The following is a 15,419-nucleotide window of genomic DNA, read 5'->3' on the forward strand; positions in this document are numbered from 1 at the left end:
ACTATTACTGGCCGAGCAGGAACTTGGCTTTGCAGGCATGTGAACGGAATAAAATCTCTGCTTTTGTGAAGCTCACATCCGAGTGGAAGGAGACATGTCTGGGGCTAGTGCGTGCTATGGCCAAGTGTAAGGCAACGCCAAGGTGAGGGGCTTGAGTGCTAAGGGCGGGCGTCGTCCCACGACCACGAGGGTGGTCAGGAAGCCTCTCTGACCAGGAGGCGCTGGGTCAGAGACCTGGAAGGACAGGGGGATGAGCCAGGCCGGAGCCTGGGGGGAGGGTCCCAGGCTGGCCTGAGGACAATGAAGGGACCCGGCCCCGCTGCCTGCAGCCCAGACAGGGGTGGGAGCAGCAGTTACCTCCTGTACGACTGGGTCATCCTCTTCATTGGCCATACTAGGGGAGCCAGCCACCAGGTCCTCAGACTCGATCTGTAAGGGAGAGCGAAAACCCAAACTATCAGTCAGTCATTGAGCCAACACTCCAGGCAGGGTGCCCATCCTGTGACAGAAGCTGCTCTGGCAGGGAGGAGCACGAGACAAAAAAAGATCTTCCTACTTCTATTGAGGAGTCAACAGTGGATGGCCCACGATATAACCCTCAGCCAAAACAGGAAACCACCAAACAATGGGTGCAAACGGGTGGACCCAAGCTGCACCTATGGGAAAGAATGACTGGTTTTAAGGGTTTTTGAACCACTCACAAAGAATTCACCACCAGGCAGGAGAATGGAGGCCGGTTGGTCCACAGCCATGATTAGAACACTCCAGAACTAACTGGGGGCCAAAGAGAAACTTTAAAGAAGAGTAAGATACGTGCAGTCAAGTGGGCAGAGCACAGATAAAAGCTGTGCTCACCTCCTCATGTGACCACCTCAGTTACAACTAAACTACAGAACAACCATCATAGAGAATCGCCTTAAATCTAGCAGAACAGAAGTCCCATAGCGAAGGACATAAAGAGGAAGCCACGCTGAGGCTGGTAGGAGGGGAAGAGATGCAGAATGGGCTTGTCCCACACCCGCACGTGGCTGTTAAGAATCAGAAGGGGTATCTTGGCTGCACAGGTACCTGGGAGGAGCGAGGGGTCCCAGCCCCCAAGCCAGGGGTCCAATGCCAGGAAGAGGAGTCCCCACAGCATCTGGCTGTGGAAACCAGCATGAACTCCATCCAGGAGAGAGAGAGGGCTGCGGCAGACCCAGGCATCCTCTGAAAGGGTCTGCACACAGACTCACTCATTCATAAACACTCACCCTAAGCTACAGAGAAGGGACCAGGGACATACGGGGAGGAACTGAATTGTCTGACTACAGGGCAAGGGCTGCAGGGCGCCGCTCTCTCCAGGGACAGAAGCCCTGGAAGGGGAAGAAGTGCTGGCAGGCGCCACTGCTCCTTCGTTGAGTCTTCCCCCTACCCAGTGGGCAGGTGGGGGCCAAATCTGAGCTCTTCATTAACCTGGCGAACATCAGTCACACCGTCCTGGTGATTCCCTGAGACCCCGTCCCACCCAACTCTCATGCCAGCCTGAACCTCTTCCAGCAGCTATCCCACGCAAGTGGCCTGCTCTGGCTCATGCTACAGACTTCCCTGAAATCTCTCAAGGTCTCAAACAAGCAACAACCAGCCCCAGTGTGCCATTACCCCAAGCTTGGCACATAGCTTCAACTAAGTGGCCACAACCAATCTCACGTAGTGACCGGCCTTAGCTCACACATCGTGGTCCCCACCAAAGGGTCCCAAGGCTGGACTTGTGGCAGCCGGCATTGGTTCCCAGCAAAGCCTCTGCCAAGCAAGTCCAAGCCCAGCACACGTGGCAATAATCTGCAGGTCACTTTGTAGCTCCCACCAGGGGGCCGGGCCCCAAGCTGGGCAAAAATGGTGCTTCCCTTGGCCTATGGCCTACACCTGAGCCCCTCCTAAGAGGCCCCAGAACCAAGACATCTGGTAGCCAGCTTCAGACCACACCAGAGCACCACCCAATTAGCCCCACAAATGAAACATCCAAATGGTGGGCTCGGCTGGCACTAGAGCTCCCCTAAAGTGGCTCCTGCCCCACAGGGTTAGATCCTACACAACAGCGTTTTCACTGTAGCCATACCAGTCAGCCTGAGGGTCAATCCCAACCACTGATGTGTCAACTGCAATCGAGTCTCAAATATAATACAACAGGAGGGCACACACAACCCACAGAAGGGACACCCCTGGACTATGTCACTGGGTCTCACAGGACACCTACTACATAAGACCAACCTGCCAAGACTGGGAGACATAGGAGATCGACCTATGGAGGCAAGCAATCTACCAGATACAGAGTTAAAAAAAACACACTAGTTATAAACATGCTCAGTGAACTTAGGGGAAGAATAGATGAACTTACTGAGAAATAACTTCAACATAGAGATAGAAACCATAAAAAAGCAGTCAGAAATGAAAACTATAACTGAAATAAAGAATACATTAGAGGGAATCAACAGCAGATTAGATGAAAAAGATCAAATCAGCCATCTGGAAGACAAGGTGGTGGAAAACACCCACTCAGAACAGCGAAAAGAAAAAAAAGTTTTAATGAGGAAAGTTTAAGAGACCTCTGGGACAACATTAAGCATACCAACATTCGTATTGTAGGGGCCCCAGAAGAAGGAGAGATAGAGCAAGAGATTTAAAACCTATGTAAAGAAATAATGACTGAAAACTTCCATAACCTGGTGAAGGAAATAGACATGCAAGTCCAGGAAGCATAGAGAGTCTCAAACAAAATGAACCCAAACAGGCCAACACCAAGACACATTATAATTAAAATACCAAAGGTTACAGACAGAATCTTAAAAGCAGCAAGAGAAAGGCAGTTAGTTACTTACAAGGGAGCTCCCATAAGGCTATCAACTGATTTCTCAAACAGAAACTTTGCAGGCCAGATGGGAGTGGCACGAAATATTCAAAGATGAAAAGCAAGGATCTACAAGATTATTCTATCCAGCAAAGCTATCATTTAGAATCAAAGGACAGATAAAGAGCGTCCCAGATAAGAAAAAGCTAAAAGAGTTCATCACCAAACCAGTATTACAAGAAACATTAGAAGTACTTCTTTAAGAAGAAGGGGGGGGGCACGACAAAAGATGAATAAAATATCATAAATACATATCTATCAAAAATCAATTTAAATAGATTAAATGCTCCAGTCAAAAGACATAGGGTAGCTGAATGAATAAGAAAATAAGACTGATACACATGTTGCCTACAAGAGATCCACTTCAGATCAAAAGATAATGACTGAGAGAGGTAGAAAAAGATATTTAGTGCAAATGAAAACAAACAACCAAAAAGCTGGGGTAGCAATACTTACATTAGACAAAATAGACTTTAAAACAAGGCTGTAACAAGAGACAAAGAAGGACATTTCATAATGATAAAGGGATCAAGCCAAGAAGAGGCTATAACATCTACCCACCCAACATAGGAGCACCTAAATACATAAATATTGATAGACATAAAGGGAGAGATCGACAGTAATACAGTCACAGTAGGGGACTTTCAACACCCCATGGACAACAATGGACAGATCTTCAGACAGAAAATCAACAGGGAAACAGTGGCCTTAAATGACACATTAGACCAGATTAATTTATATATTTTTAGAAAATTTCACCACAAAGCAGCAGAATATACATTCTTTTTTCAAGCACATATGGAATGTTTTCCAGGATAGATTACATGTTAGGACACAAACCAAGTCTCAATAAGTATAAGAAGACTGAAATTGTATCAAGCATCTTCTATCAGAATGGTATGAAACTAGAACTCAACTACAAGACAACTGAAAACACACAAGCGTGTGGAGGCAAAATAACATGCTACTAAAAATGAATTTGTTAACAATGAGATCAAGGAACATACTTTGAGACAAATGAAAATAACACAACCACCAAAATCTATTGGACACAGCCAAAGGTGTTCTAAGACAGAAATTCATAGCAATACCAGCCTACTTCAAGGAACAAGAAAAAGCTCAAATAAACCATCTAATTAACTTCAGACCTAAAGGAACTAGAACAAGAACAAACAAAGCCCAATGTGAATAGACGGAAATAAAAATCAGAGCAAAAATAAATGGAGTCTAAAAAAAACAATACAAAAGATCAACGAAGTCAGGACCAAGTTCTTTGAAAAGACAAAATTGATAAACTTTAACCAGACTCATCAAGAAAAAAAGAGGACCCAAATAAATAAAATCAGAAATGAAAGAGAAGTGACAAGTGACACAGCAAAAAGGTAAATGATTATAAGAAAATACAATCATTATATGCCAACAAATTGGATAACCTGGAAGGAATGGATAAATTCCTGGACATCTCAACTCTCCCAAGGTTGAATCAAGAAGAAATATAGAAAATGTAAACAGACCTATAACTACTCAAGTAATTGAATCAGTAATCAGAAAACTCCCAATGAACAAAAGTTCTGGATTGGATGGCGTCACAGGTAAATTTTACCAAATATTCAAAGAATTAACACCTATCCCTTTCAAACTATTCCAAAAAATTGGAGAGAGAAGACTCCCAAACTCATTTTATGAGGCCAGCATTATCCTGATACCAAAACCAGACACAGGCACTACAGAAAAAGAGAATTACAGACCAATATCCCTGATGAACACAGATGCAAAAATCCTCAACAAAATATGAGCAAACTGAATCCAGCAATACAGTACACACACACACAAAAAAAATCAAACATGATCAAGTGGGATTCATTCCTGAATGCAAGGTTGGTTCAATATCCACAAGTCAATTAACATGATACGCCACATAAACAAAATGAAAGATAAAAATCACATGATCATATTGATAGATGCAGAAAAAGTATCTGACAAAATCCAGCATGCATTTATGATACAAACTCTCAGCAAAGTAAGAACAGAGGGAACATACTGCAACATAATAAAGGCCATATACCACAGTGTTCTCAGGATGTTTCTGCAGGGTGGTCGCCCGCCCAGCACCAGGATTAGAGACTGTGCTGACTTTGTAGAAACAACTGACCACACCCCTTAGCTCCCTGGAACCCCGCCCCACCCACCTAGAGCTACACTGCCAGACGCACTCTGGGCTCCTGGGCGGCTGGTCCCGCCTCACAACCTGTGAAAGTCTTTTACAGCAGTGAACAATCCGCAATGGCCCGGGGAGATTTTGGTGGTGGGCAGTGACCCAAAAACTGCACCACAGCCACTTGGGGGCAGCTCTTGGGAGTTTGTGAGCCCGAGGCAGTGGTGGGCTGCAGTGTTCTTGGGGTGCTGTGAAGGTGGTGACAGGCTGGGCACTGGTTTAAGAACTGAATCTGCATTAACGTAAAAACCACCAGTCACATCTTGTGATTCCCTTGCACTCCCCCCGGCCCAGCTGGTGCTGCACCACTGAGGGCACTCTCAACACCGGGTCAACCAGCCCGGCCAATACACCTAAGGAGGCTTTTTCAATGGCGGGGCCTTGCGGGCAGCTGGCGGGTGGCAATAGGCCTAGGGGGCCCTGGACCTTTTGCTAAGCTGCCCCAGGCCCCCTGTTGGTGGCAGCCAGTCTCAGTTCACAGCAAGGCCACCCCCACATGCCTCGAGGTCCAGCACAGGCAGCAGCCAAGCACATATAGCTTGGAGGCTCGTAGCAGGTGGCCACGGGCCAGTAACAAGGAAGGCTGAAATTCCTGCACGGGAGCCCCGACCAAGAGACACCAAAACAATACACCCAGAGGCTGGCTTCGGACCACACCAAAGCACTGTCTGGTTAGTCCCACAAGTGGCACACCGAAAGAGGGGTCTCAACAGGCACAAGAGCCCGTGGGGCAAAGACTCCTCTGAGGGGTCAGCCCCCACACAGCAGCTCATACACTGTGGGAGCAGCCAGTACTCAGAGCCAGTCAGCCTGGGAGTCAATCCCATCCACCGATGCACCAGAAACGATCGAGGCTCAACTGTAACAGGAGAATACAACAACACACACAAGGGACACTCCTGGAACACAAGTGATCAGGGAGACGGCATCGCTGGACCACACAGGACACCTACTACACAAGGCCCCCAGGCAAAGACTGAGGAGATCTGCCTAATGCATAGAAGTAAACACAAAGCGGAGGCCAGAAAGGGAAACCAAAAAACACGTCCCAAATAAAAGAACAGGAGAAACCTCCAGAAATGTAACTAAATGAAATGGAGGCAATCAACCTACAAGAGACAGAGTTTAAAACACTGATTATAAGAATGCTTACGGAACTTAATGAGAATTTCAACAAAGAGATAGCAAGCATAAAGAAGGACATAAAAATCATGAAAAATAACCAGTCAGAAATACAGAATTAAATAGTTGAAATGAAGAATACACTAGAAGGAATCACCAGCAGATTAGATTAAGCAGAGGATCGAATCAGTGATTTAGAAGACAAGGTAACAGAATACACCCAATTGGAACAACAAAAAAAAGAATAAAAAACAATAAAGATAGTTTAAGGGACCTGTGGGGGGACATCAATTGTAACAACATTCGCACCATAGGAACACCAGAGGGAGACGAGAGGGAGCAAGGGATGGTGAACCTATTTGAAAAAATAATGATCAAAAACTTCCCTAACCTGGTTGAAGGAAACAGACATACAAGTCCAGGAAGCGCCGAGAGTCCCAAACGAAAGGAACATTTCCAAACAGGCCAACGCCAAGACACATCATAGTTAAAATGGCAAAGGTTAAGGACAAAGAGAGAATCCTCAAAGCAGCAAGAGAAAGACAACTAGCTAGCTATTCACAAAGAAGCCCCCATAAGGCTATCAGCTGATTTCTCAACAGAAACTTTGTAGGCCAGAGAGGAGTGGCAGGAAATATTCAAAGTGGTGAAAAAACAAGGGCCTACAACCAAAATTACTCTACCTAGCAAGGTTATCATTTAAAATTGAAGGATAAAGAGCTTCCCAGATAAAAAAAAAAACTAGAGGAATTCACTACCATCAAGCCAGTATTACAGGAAACGTTAAAAGGACTTCTTTAAGCAGAAGAAAGGAGAAAACAAACAAAAATCACAAATATGAATGATAAAATGGCAATAACTATGTACCTATCAGTAATCACTTTAAATGTAAATGGATTAAATGCTCCAATGAAAAGGCATAATAGCTAAATGGATAAGAAGCCAAGACCCATGCATATGCTGTCTACAAGAGAGGCACCTCAGATCAAAAGACACACACAGACTGAAAGGAAAGGGATGGAAAAAGATATTTCAAGCAAATGAAAATGGAAAAAAAAAAAAGCTGGAATAGCAATGCTTATATCAGACAAACCAGACTTTAAAACAAAGACTATAGTAAGAGACAAAGAAGGACATGTCATAATAACAAAGGGATCAATCCAAGAAGAGGACATAACCCTAGTAAACATCTATGCACCTAACATAGAAGCCCCTAAATATATAAAACAGATATTGACAGACATAAAGACAGAGATCAACAGTAACACAATCATAGGGGACTTTAACACCCCACTGACACCAATGGACAGATCCTCCAGACAAAAAATCAACACGGAATAGAGGAAACATATCTCAACATACTAAAGGTTATATATGACAAATCCACAGCTAACATCATACTCAATGGGGAACAGCAAAAAGAATTCCCCTTAAGATCAGGAACAATACAAGGAGGCCCACTTTCACCACTTTTAGTCAACATTGTATAGAAGTTCTAGCCACAGCAATCAGACAAGATAAAGAAATAAAAGGCATCCAAATTGGTCAGGAGGAAGTAAAATTGTCATTATTTGCAAATGACATGATACAATATACAGAGAACCCCAAAGATTCCACCAAAAAACTATTAGAACTGATAAATTTAGTAAAGTAGAATACAAAATTAATATTCAGAAATAGGTCGCATTTTTATACACCAATAACGAACTATCAGAAAGAGAAACTTAGAAAACAATCCCATTGGGCTGGCCGAGTGGCACATTGGTTAGGAGTGGGCTTGGGATGCCAGCTCCGAGCAGCAGGGCCCTGGTTTGGATCCCACATGAGGGCCAGTGACGCTGTGCCTTCTACAGCTGAGATGGTGAACAACAGCTCGACCTGGAGCTGGGCTGCTGTGAGTCGCCGGCGATGGCGTAGGCTGCAGTGGGGCTGGCTGGCAGTGGGCGTGAGCTTTCATGAGCTGACCGTGAGCGGCCGTCCAGAAGCCGGTGAGCGACTGCCTCACCCAGGAAGAGCGCAATAATAATACCAACATGGGCCAGTGAAGCGATGTCTTCCACAACTAGACTGAAGAACAAAAGGACAGCACCTTGTCTGTTCCCCTTCCCCCATTCTCCAATGCTGTTCCCCTCCCCCAATTCCGCAATAAACTCTTAAAAAAGAACAAAAACAAAAAAACAACCTCATTTACAATTGTGCCCCCAAAATAAAATACTTAGGAATAAATTTAACCAAGGGTAAAAGACCTGTGTTCAGAGAATTATAAGATATTGAAGACAGAAATTAAAGAAGATACAAATAAATGGAAACAAATACCATGCTCATAGATAGGAAAAATTGATATACTGGGTTGTTGGAAAAGTCATGACGTATTTTTCCTGTTTTCTGTTGCAAAAATGCATCTTGACTTTTCCAATAACCCAATAGTTAAAATGTCCATACTACCCAAAGCAATGCAATCTCAATCAAAATACCAATGGCATTTTTTCACAGAACTATAACAAATAATCCTAAAATTTATATGGAACCACCGAATAGCCACAGCAATCTTAAGAACAAAATTGGAGGTTTCATGCTACCTGGTATCAAACTATACTACAAGGCTATTGTCATCAAAACAGCATGGTATTGGCATAAAAATAGACACACAGATCAACAGAACAGAATAGAGAGCCCAGAAATAAACCCACGCCTATATGGTCAGTTAATCTATGACAAATGAGGCAAGACTATACAATGGGGTAAAGACCATCTCTCAATAAATGATGTTGGAAAAACTGCACTGATACATGCAAAAAAAATGACACTAGACTGCCTTCTTACAACAAATATAAAAATAAACTCAAACTGGATTAAAGACTTAAATGTAAAACCTGGAACCATAAAACTAGAAGAAAACATAGGCAGTAAACTCTCTGGCATTGCGCTTAGTAATATTTTTTGGGATATGTCTCCTCAGGGGAAACAAAAAATAAATAAACAAATGGGACTACATCAAACTGATTTTGCACAGCAAAGGAAACCATCGCCAAAACAAAAAGACATCCTACTGAATGAAGATAGTTTCCAATAAAGGGTTAATATCTAAAATTTATAAAGAACTCCTATAACTCAACACCAAAAAACAAACAATCCACTTAAAAATGGGCAGAGGACCTGAACAGACACTTCTCCAAAGAGGACATACAGATGGCTAACAGATATATGAAAAGATGCTCAATGTCACTAATCATCAGAGAACTGTAAATTAAAACCACACTGAGATACCACCTGATACCTGTCAGAATGGTCATCATTAATAAATCAACAAACAACAAGTGTCGGCGAGGATGTGGAGAAACGTGGACCCTCATACACTGTTGGTAGGATTGGAAATTGGTGCAACCACTATGGAAAACAGTGTAGAGTTTACTCAAAAAATTAAAAATAGAACTCCCATATGACCCAGCAATCCCACTTCTGGGTACTTATCCGAAGAAATCCAAAACACTAATTTAAAAAAATATATGCATCCTTCTGTTCACTGCAGCATTATTTACAATAACCAAAACATGGAAGCAACCTAAGTGTCCAATAACAGACGACTGGATAAAGAAGATGTGGTCCATATATACAGTGAAATATTACACAGCCATAAAAAAGAATAAAATCTTGCCATTTGCAACAACATGGATGGACCTAGAGAATATTATGCTGAGTGAAATAAGTTAGACAGAGAAAGACAAATACCATATAATCTCACTTATATGTGGAATCTAAAGAACAAAATAAACAAACAAAACAGAAACAGACTCATAGATACACAGAACAAACTGATGGTTGCCTGATGGGAGAGGGGTTGGGAGATAGGTGAAAAAGGGGACGGGATTAAGAAGTATAAACTGATAGTCACAAAACAGTCACAGGGATATAAAGTACAGCACAGGGAACAGAGTCAATATTGTAACAACTGTGGCGCCAGGTGGGGACTAGACTATCGGGGGGGAATCACTTCATAAACTATATAAGTGTCTAACCACTATGCTGTACACGTGAAATTAATATAATATTGTACTCCTATGTCAACTGTAACTGAAAAATAAAAACACATTTAAAAATAAGAGAGCTGTCAGACAGAAACAGCACAGGCCCAAGGGGCCTGTCTCCGATATCTGATTTTCAGGCTGACTTTAGGCCCAACCCGAAGTGTGATGGCTGTCCCCGCTCTGTGGTGTTTCTGTCTGTGTGTGTCTATAAATGACCCTCTTCCATACTTTTCTCTAAAGTAGTCAACATAACCACCCAGGGAGGTGGCATCACGGTCCCCATTTTATAATGAGACTGGAATTCAGAGACACTATGTGTCTTACCCAAAGCCACACAACAAGCAAGAGGACCCACTGGGCTTCAGAGCCAGGCTGTGGGACATGCGGCTGCAAGCAGGGACGTTCAGAGGGGGAGGAGGGGCCTTCCTGTGGGCGGGGCCTTAGGCCCAGCCTTGGGAGCAGGTTCTAGGCAGCGGGTGCACCCCCAGGACACACCTCCAGGACCCAGAAGTGGAGGAGGCTGCAGCTCTCCTCCACAACGGAGGGTGACATTCAGCTGGGCTGACCCTCCTATGCCCAAAAGGAGGGGATGGTCAGTTAGCAAGGCACCTGGGCACCCTCAGATCTCAGGGGTCCCTAAGACCTCTACCTTTAGGTAAGTCCAGCATGATTTTTTTCTTGCCTACATAACACCTGAACTATTTAATATGTAAATGGGCATAATACCGTCACCATGGGATTCAGTGTCATCTAAGCCCCCTGCCCCAGCCACCGTGTGACATCATCTCATGGGTTCCAGACACACATTCCAAACTTTGCAACTGCTCAGGCCAAAACGCTGGCATCCGCATCCTTGGTGCTTCTCTTCCTCATCCCGCCCCCAGCAAATCCTGTCAGCTCTACCTTCAGAGGATGTCTGGGACCTGGCCACTCCCATGGCTGCCTCCCCAGTGCCACCAGCTCATCGCCGGCCTGTCACAGCCACAGCCTCTGTCCGAACCGGTCCCCCTGCTTCCCCCACCCCCCGCCCGCCCATGCGCTCTTTGCTCAACCCCAAAGCCAGTGAGACTTTTGAAAGCCAAGTCAGCAAAGGCCTCCCATCCCACTCAAAATAAGGCCAGTCTTTACCATCCCAGGAGAGGCCCGAAACAGCCCCTCCCTGCCCTGCCTCCACCTCGCAGGCCTCACCACCCACAGGCCTGGCCTACCCTACCCTCTGAAGCGGGGAGAGTAAAAAGCCAGCTGAGAGAGAAGTGGGCCACGGTGAGGGTTAGGAGATGGAGGACTGGGTGAAACCCAGAAGCCCCAAACTGACAGCGTCAGGTGCCATCTAAGGCCCAGGGGGCGATGGATGGGCGAGCCCGAGACCCCCGCCCACCTGCACTGGCTGCCAAGTCCTACAGCTGGGTGCCAAGCACCTACCTTCTCTGCGGCTGGCTGGGTGGGCAGCTGAGCTTGGGGACTTTCCAGAGAAGGGAACAGAGTAAGTGTGCTGTCAGGGTGTGGCCGGGAGGTTCCCAATCCCAGGCTTTCCGGGCCACTGGCTCTGGTGGCCTGTCCCTGGCCAGGGTGGATGAGCTACCCTTGAGCTGGAGCCCCTCCCCCGACAGGACACCTGACTGGGCCAGTGCAGGGGTGATCACAACCTTCACCCTCTCACCCAGCATCCCCCAACTCAGTGGCTTTCCAAGTTTCCAGCCTAAGACCCCCAGTAAGAAACCCACTTCATATAAACGACCCAGAACATACAATTTTGTGCCTGCGACCAGGTCTCTCAGCCATAACTGCCCTACTCTAAGAGATGCATGGTGTTTTCTACCCTCGCTCATGGAAATGAAAAATGCTGGTTAATGTCCCCCTAAAGCTGATTTCACACCCCACTAATAAAGCTTCACCTGCAATTTGAAAAGCACTGTTCCGGCAAGTCCTCCTGTGGACTCCTTCCTACCGCCAATCCTTCTAGAAACAGCCAGAGTTGCCCTAGTAAAAAAGTAAATCATACCATCCCCTGCTCAAAACCCTTCAGCTGTCACACAGAATAAAATCCAAACTCCCTCCCATGGCCCCAGGCCCCACGTGACCTTGCCCCTGCCTCTTCCTCATCACCCACCTAGCCAGGTGGGCCACCTGCTGGGCCTGCAGGCCCAGCCTGCCTCAGGGCCTTTGCACATCATCTATGCTCCCCAGGTTTTTTAGGCTGGCTCCTTTTCATGAGCTATCACCACTACCCCCCAACACCCCCCCACACACACACACACACAGGACACAGGTTCCCTGACCACCCCATCTTAAAGCACCTGCACCCCAAACCCCTACCCAGTCACCACCACATCTCCCTGCTCTGTTTCCTTCGTGGTTCTTCTCACAATTGGAGCTACCTCGTCTATTTGCTTATGTGTCTGTCTTCTGCACTAGAATGTAGGCTCCAGGAGGGCCTCTCCGTGCTTCAACCAGAAAGCGGGGATAGTTACACTCACTTCAAGTTGTTAGGGGGTTATTCTCTCTTTAAATTCATGCTGTTCTTCCAACAGCTATTAATAGAACAGTGTTTGGCATGAAGGACGCTCAGTACAGTACAAAGACTGAGTGAATGAATGGGTGGGACCAGGCAGTCACAAAACCTCAACCCAGGGGGCCTAACTCAGCCCCAACCAGAGAGGGGCAGCTACGAGGACACTTGAGAACAGACAGGGACTGTGGCCACCCAGCCACAAGCCAAGCTCCCCCGACAGCAGGGACCACCTGGGCCTCCACAGGGTGTCCTGTGGCCATAAGGGGACTCTGTGGCAGAGGCTCTGTGGCCTTGGGCACAAGACACTTCCCTCAACAGAGAGCTGTTCAACAAATGGAAAGGGGACAAGGACACCAGATGGAGCTAAGAGGGGGTCCAGAGCAGAGGAGGTACCTGCAAGCCACAAAGGGGTGCATCTGTGCTGCACCCAGGAATGTAACCTGTCAGCCAATCAGAAAGCAGAGGCAACTCCAAAAGCCCTCCAGCTAGTGAGGGAGAGGTCTGAGAGGACAAAACACAAAGGACTTGGGGGACAGAGCCCCAGCAGAAAGAGTCTCAGGGCCTGGCTTCTAATTCGCTCTAGACCCCCTGAACAAGGCATCTCCCCTCTCTGCATCACCTGTCTCCACCTCTGTTAAGGCAGAGCTGGCCTCGGGTACAAGAACTACAATAATTAAGCCTAAAACAGCATGAGAACCTTCTCTAACGAGGACTTGGCATACATTCTCATGGAATCTTCCCAATAGCCCTCTAAGTCAAGATTTGCAATCAAGAAGGGAGGAAACGGGGGGCTCGGAGCGTAAGCAGCTTGCCAAGGTCACAACACTGGAGAACGGTGGAACCAGCGCGGATCCCCGGGTCTAGCTGATGGCAAAGATCCTTATTCTCATTCCTAACTGCTGTGCTGCACCCCCTCTTCAACAGAAGCGAGCATGGCGTGATGGGTAAGAGCTTAGACTCCCAAGCAGGACTGCACAGGTTCAAGCCCCACGTCTGCTGCTCACCGCCCGTGGCCCACCAGGGCTGTTTGGCCTCAGCGCTTTCACACTTTTCATCCTCCAAACGGTGACAAGCCCCGCCCCCCAGGCCGCGGTAGTGAGAGTTAAACGCTGTAATCGGTGTAACCTGGGAGGGGGTCTGTTACCAATAGGCAACTTGTTTTCTTCCCACGTACGAGGGTCTGGGACCCAGCCGCACCTCCCACGCTGCAGACTGGGGGCTCCCCCGTCTCAGCCTGGGCCACACTCCAGGGAGGGAGCAAAGTGTGAGCCTATTTCACAGGTGAAGAAGGTGGAGCGACTGCTCAGACCTCTGCGTTTGGCCCCAAACCCGACGACTCCAGAGCCAACGGACAGAACCACGGTCTGTGTTTACCGGGTTAGCCGACCAGCTCGCTGACACCGCCCCGGCTGATCGGTCAGGAATGAACGCCGAGCGGCGGCGGCCAGAGCAGTGAACGCGGAACGCCGGGCCGAGCTGATCTGGATCAGCTGCGACGACCGCAGGCTGGTATCCGCCCCCGGCCCGGCGCTGTCCAGCGGGCTACACCTTCCTTGCGGTGGTCAGGACCCCTCCTCACACCCCCCACGCAGCCACCAGCCGCCACGCCGGCCGGACACGGGCCTCCTCAGGACAGGTGTTCCCGGAGGAGGCCCGCCCGACCCGGGCGGGGGAAGGCGGCTGGACCCTGAGTCACCGCCCGCAGCCGCGGCCGCGGCCTCCGGGACTCCCGGGCCGAAGTGGAGTGCCCGACCGGCCCGGGTCTACTGGGTCAGGCTGCCCGTCCCTCCCGCCCGAGTCCCGGGCGGCCCCAGCCCCTGGGCATGGCGCGGGCCTCCCGGCCTACTCGGCAGCACAGCCGCGGGCCGCCTCGCGAGTGCGGCCCGGCTCAATCCCGGCGAGCGCGGCCACCGCGAACTCACCTCTCCGCGGCGGCCGCGGGCGGGCGGCGGCAACGGCCCAGGTCCCCGCGGGCTGCAGAGGCGGCGGCGGCCCGGTTCTCTGCTCAGGCAGCGGCCATGTTGCCAGCGGAGAAACTCCAGCGGACACGTGGGGGGAGCACGGCCCGGCCTCACGCTTCCTTTTACCCACAATGCCCCGCCCCGGCGCCGCGCGGGCCCGCCCCCTGCGTCGCTCCATTCACGCCGGCCGCTAGATCCACTGGCAGCAGGGGGCGCTGCTGCGCCTGCAAAACGGAGCCGAAAACAACGTGGCGTGAAGGCCGTAGGGACAAAAAGCGAACCCTGGCAGCGGTGGGATTCGAACCCACGCCCCCGAAGAGACTGGAGCCTTAATCCAGCGCCTTAGACCGCTCGGCCACGCTACCTGTGCGTTCCTTTTCTTTTCCAGAGAGTTATTTAATATCCTTCGGAGTGATTGCAATGCCAATACCATTTTACCAGTTTAACACGCGTTTTATTCGCGATGAAAGCATTTAATTACGCCATGTCGTTAGAAGAAAATCTTTGCTCCGACATTTAGACCCAGACTTGTCCCAAATAGGTTTTAAAGCGAAAAGCAGTTTAAGAACCTGTATTGAGTCGGACGTTTAACCAGGAGATCTTAGGTTAACCCACACGACTCGGGTTAGGAATCGCAGGCAGAAATGATGGATTCCGGCTGTAACCCGCGCCAGGAGCTTCGAAGGCCAACCCACGGGAG

The 15,419-nt window shown here is 48.2% G+C and overlaps 1 protein-coding gene and 1 non-coding gene across 2 annotated transcripts in view; both read right to left on the reverse strand.

The window, feature by feature from the left end:
* The window catches only part of POLR3E (RNA polymerase III subunit E), a 36,183-nt gene extending 21,361 nt beyond the window's left edge, over positions 1 to 14,822 (reverse strand). Inside the window, exons 1-2 of the mRNA XM_019649815.1 lie at positions 14,681 to 14,822; positions 358 to 429 (exon numbers count right to left, since the gene is read on the reverse strand). Of these exons, the coding sequence (XP_019505360.1) occupies positions 358 to 393 (36 nt within the window). The 5' untranslated portion in view covers positions 394 to 429; positions 14,681 to 14,822. The remainder of the gene's footprint in view (positions 1 to 357; positions 430 to 14,680) is intronic.
* Positions 14,823 to 15,002: 180 nt separating this feature from the next.
* Positions 15,003 to 15,084, reverse strand: TRNAL-AAG (transfer RNA leucine (anticodon AAG)). Its single transcript has one exon. It is a non-coding gene; the product is annotated as a tRNA-Leu (tRNA).
* Between the last annotated feature and the right edge of the window lie 335 nt (positions 15,085 to 15,419).

This window comes from Hipposideros armiger, unplaced genomic scaffold (genome assembly GCF_001890085.2).
Source record: "Hipposideros armiger isolate ML-2016 unplaced genomic scaffold, ASM189008v1 scaffold_135, whole genome shotgun sequence".
Classification (NCBI taxonomy): domain Eukaryota; kingdom Metazoa; phylum Chordata; class Mammalia; order Chiroptera; family Hipposideridae; genus Hipposideros; species Hipposideros armiger.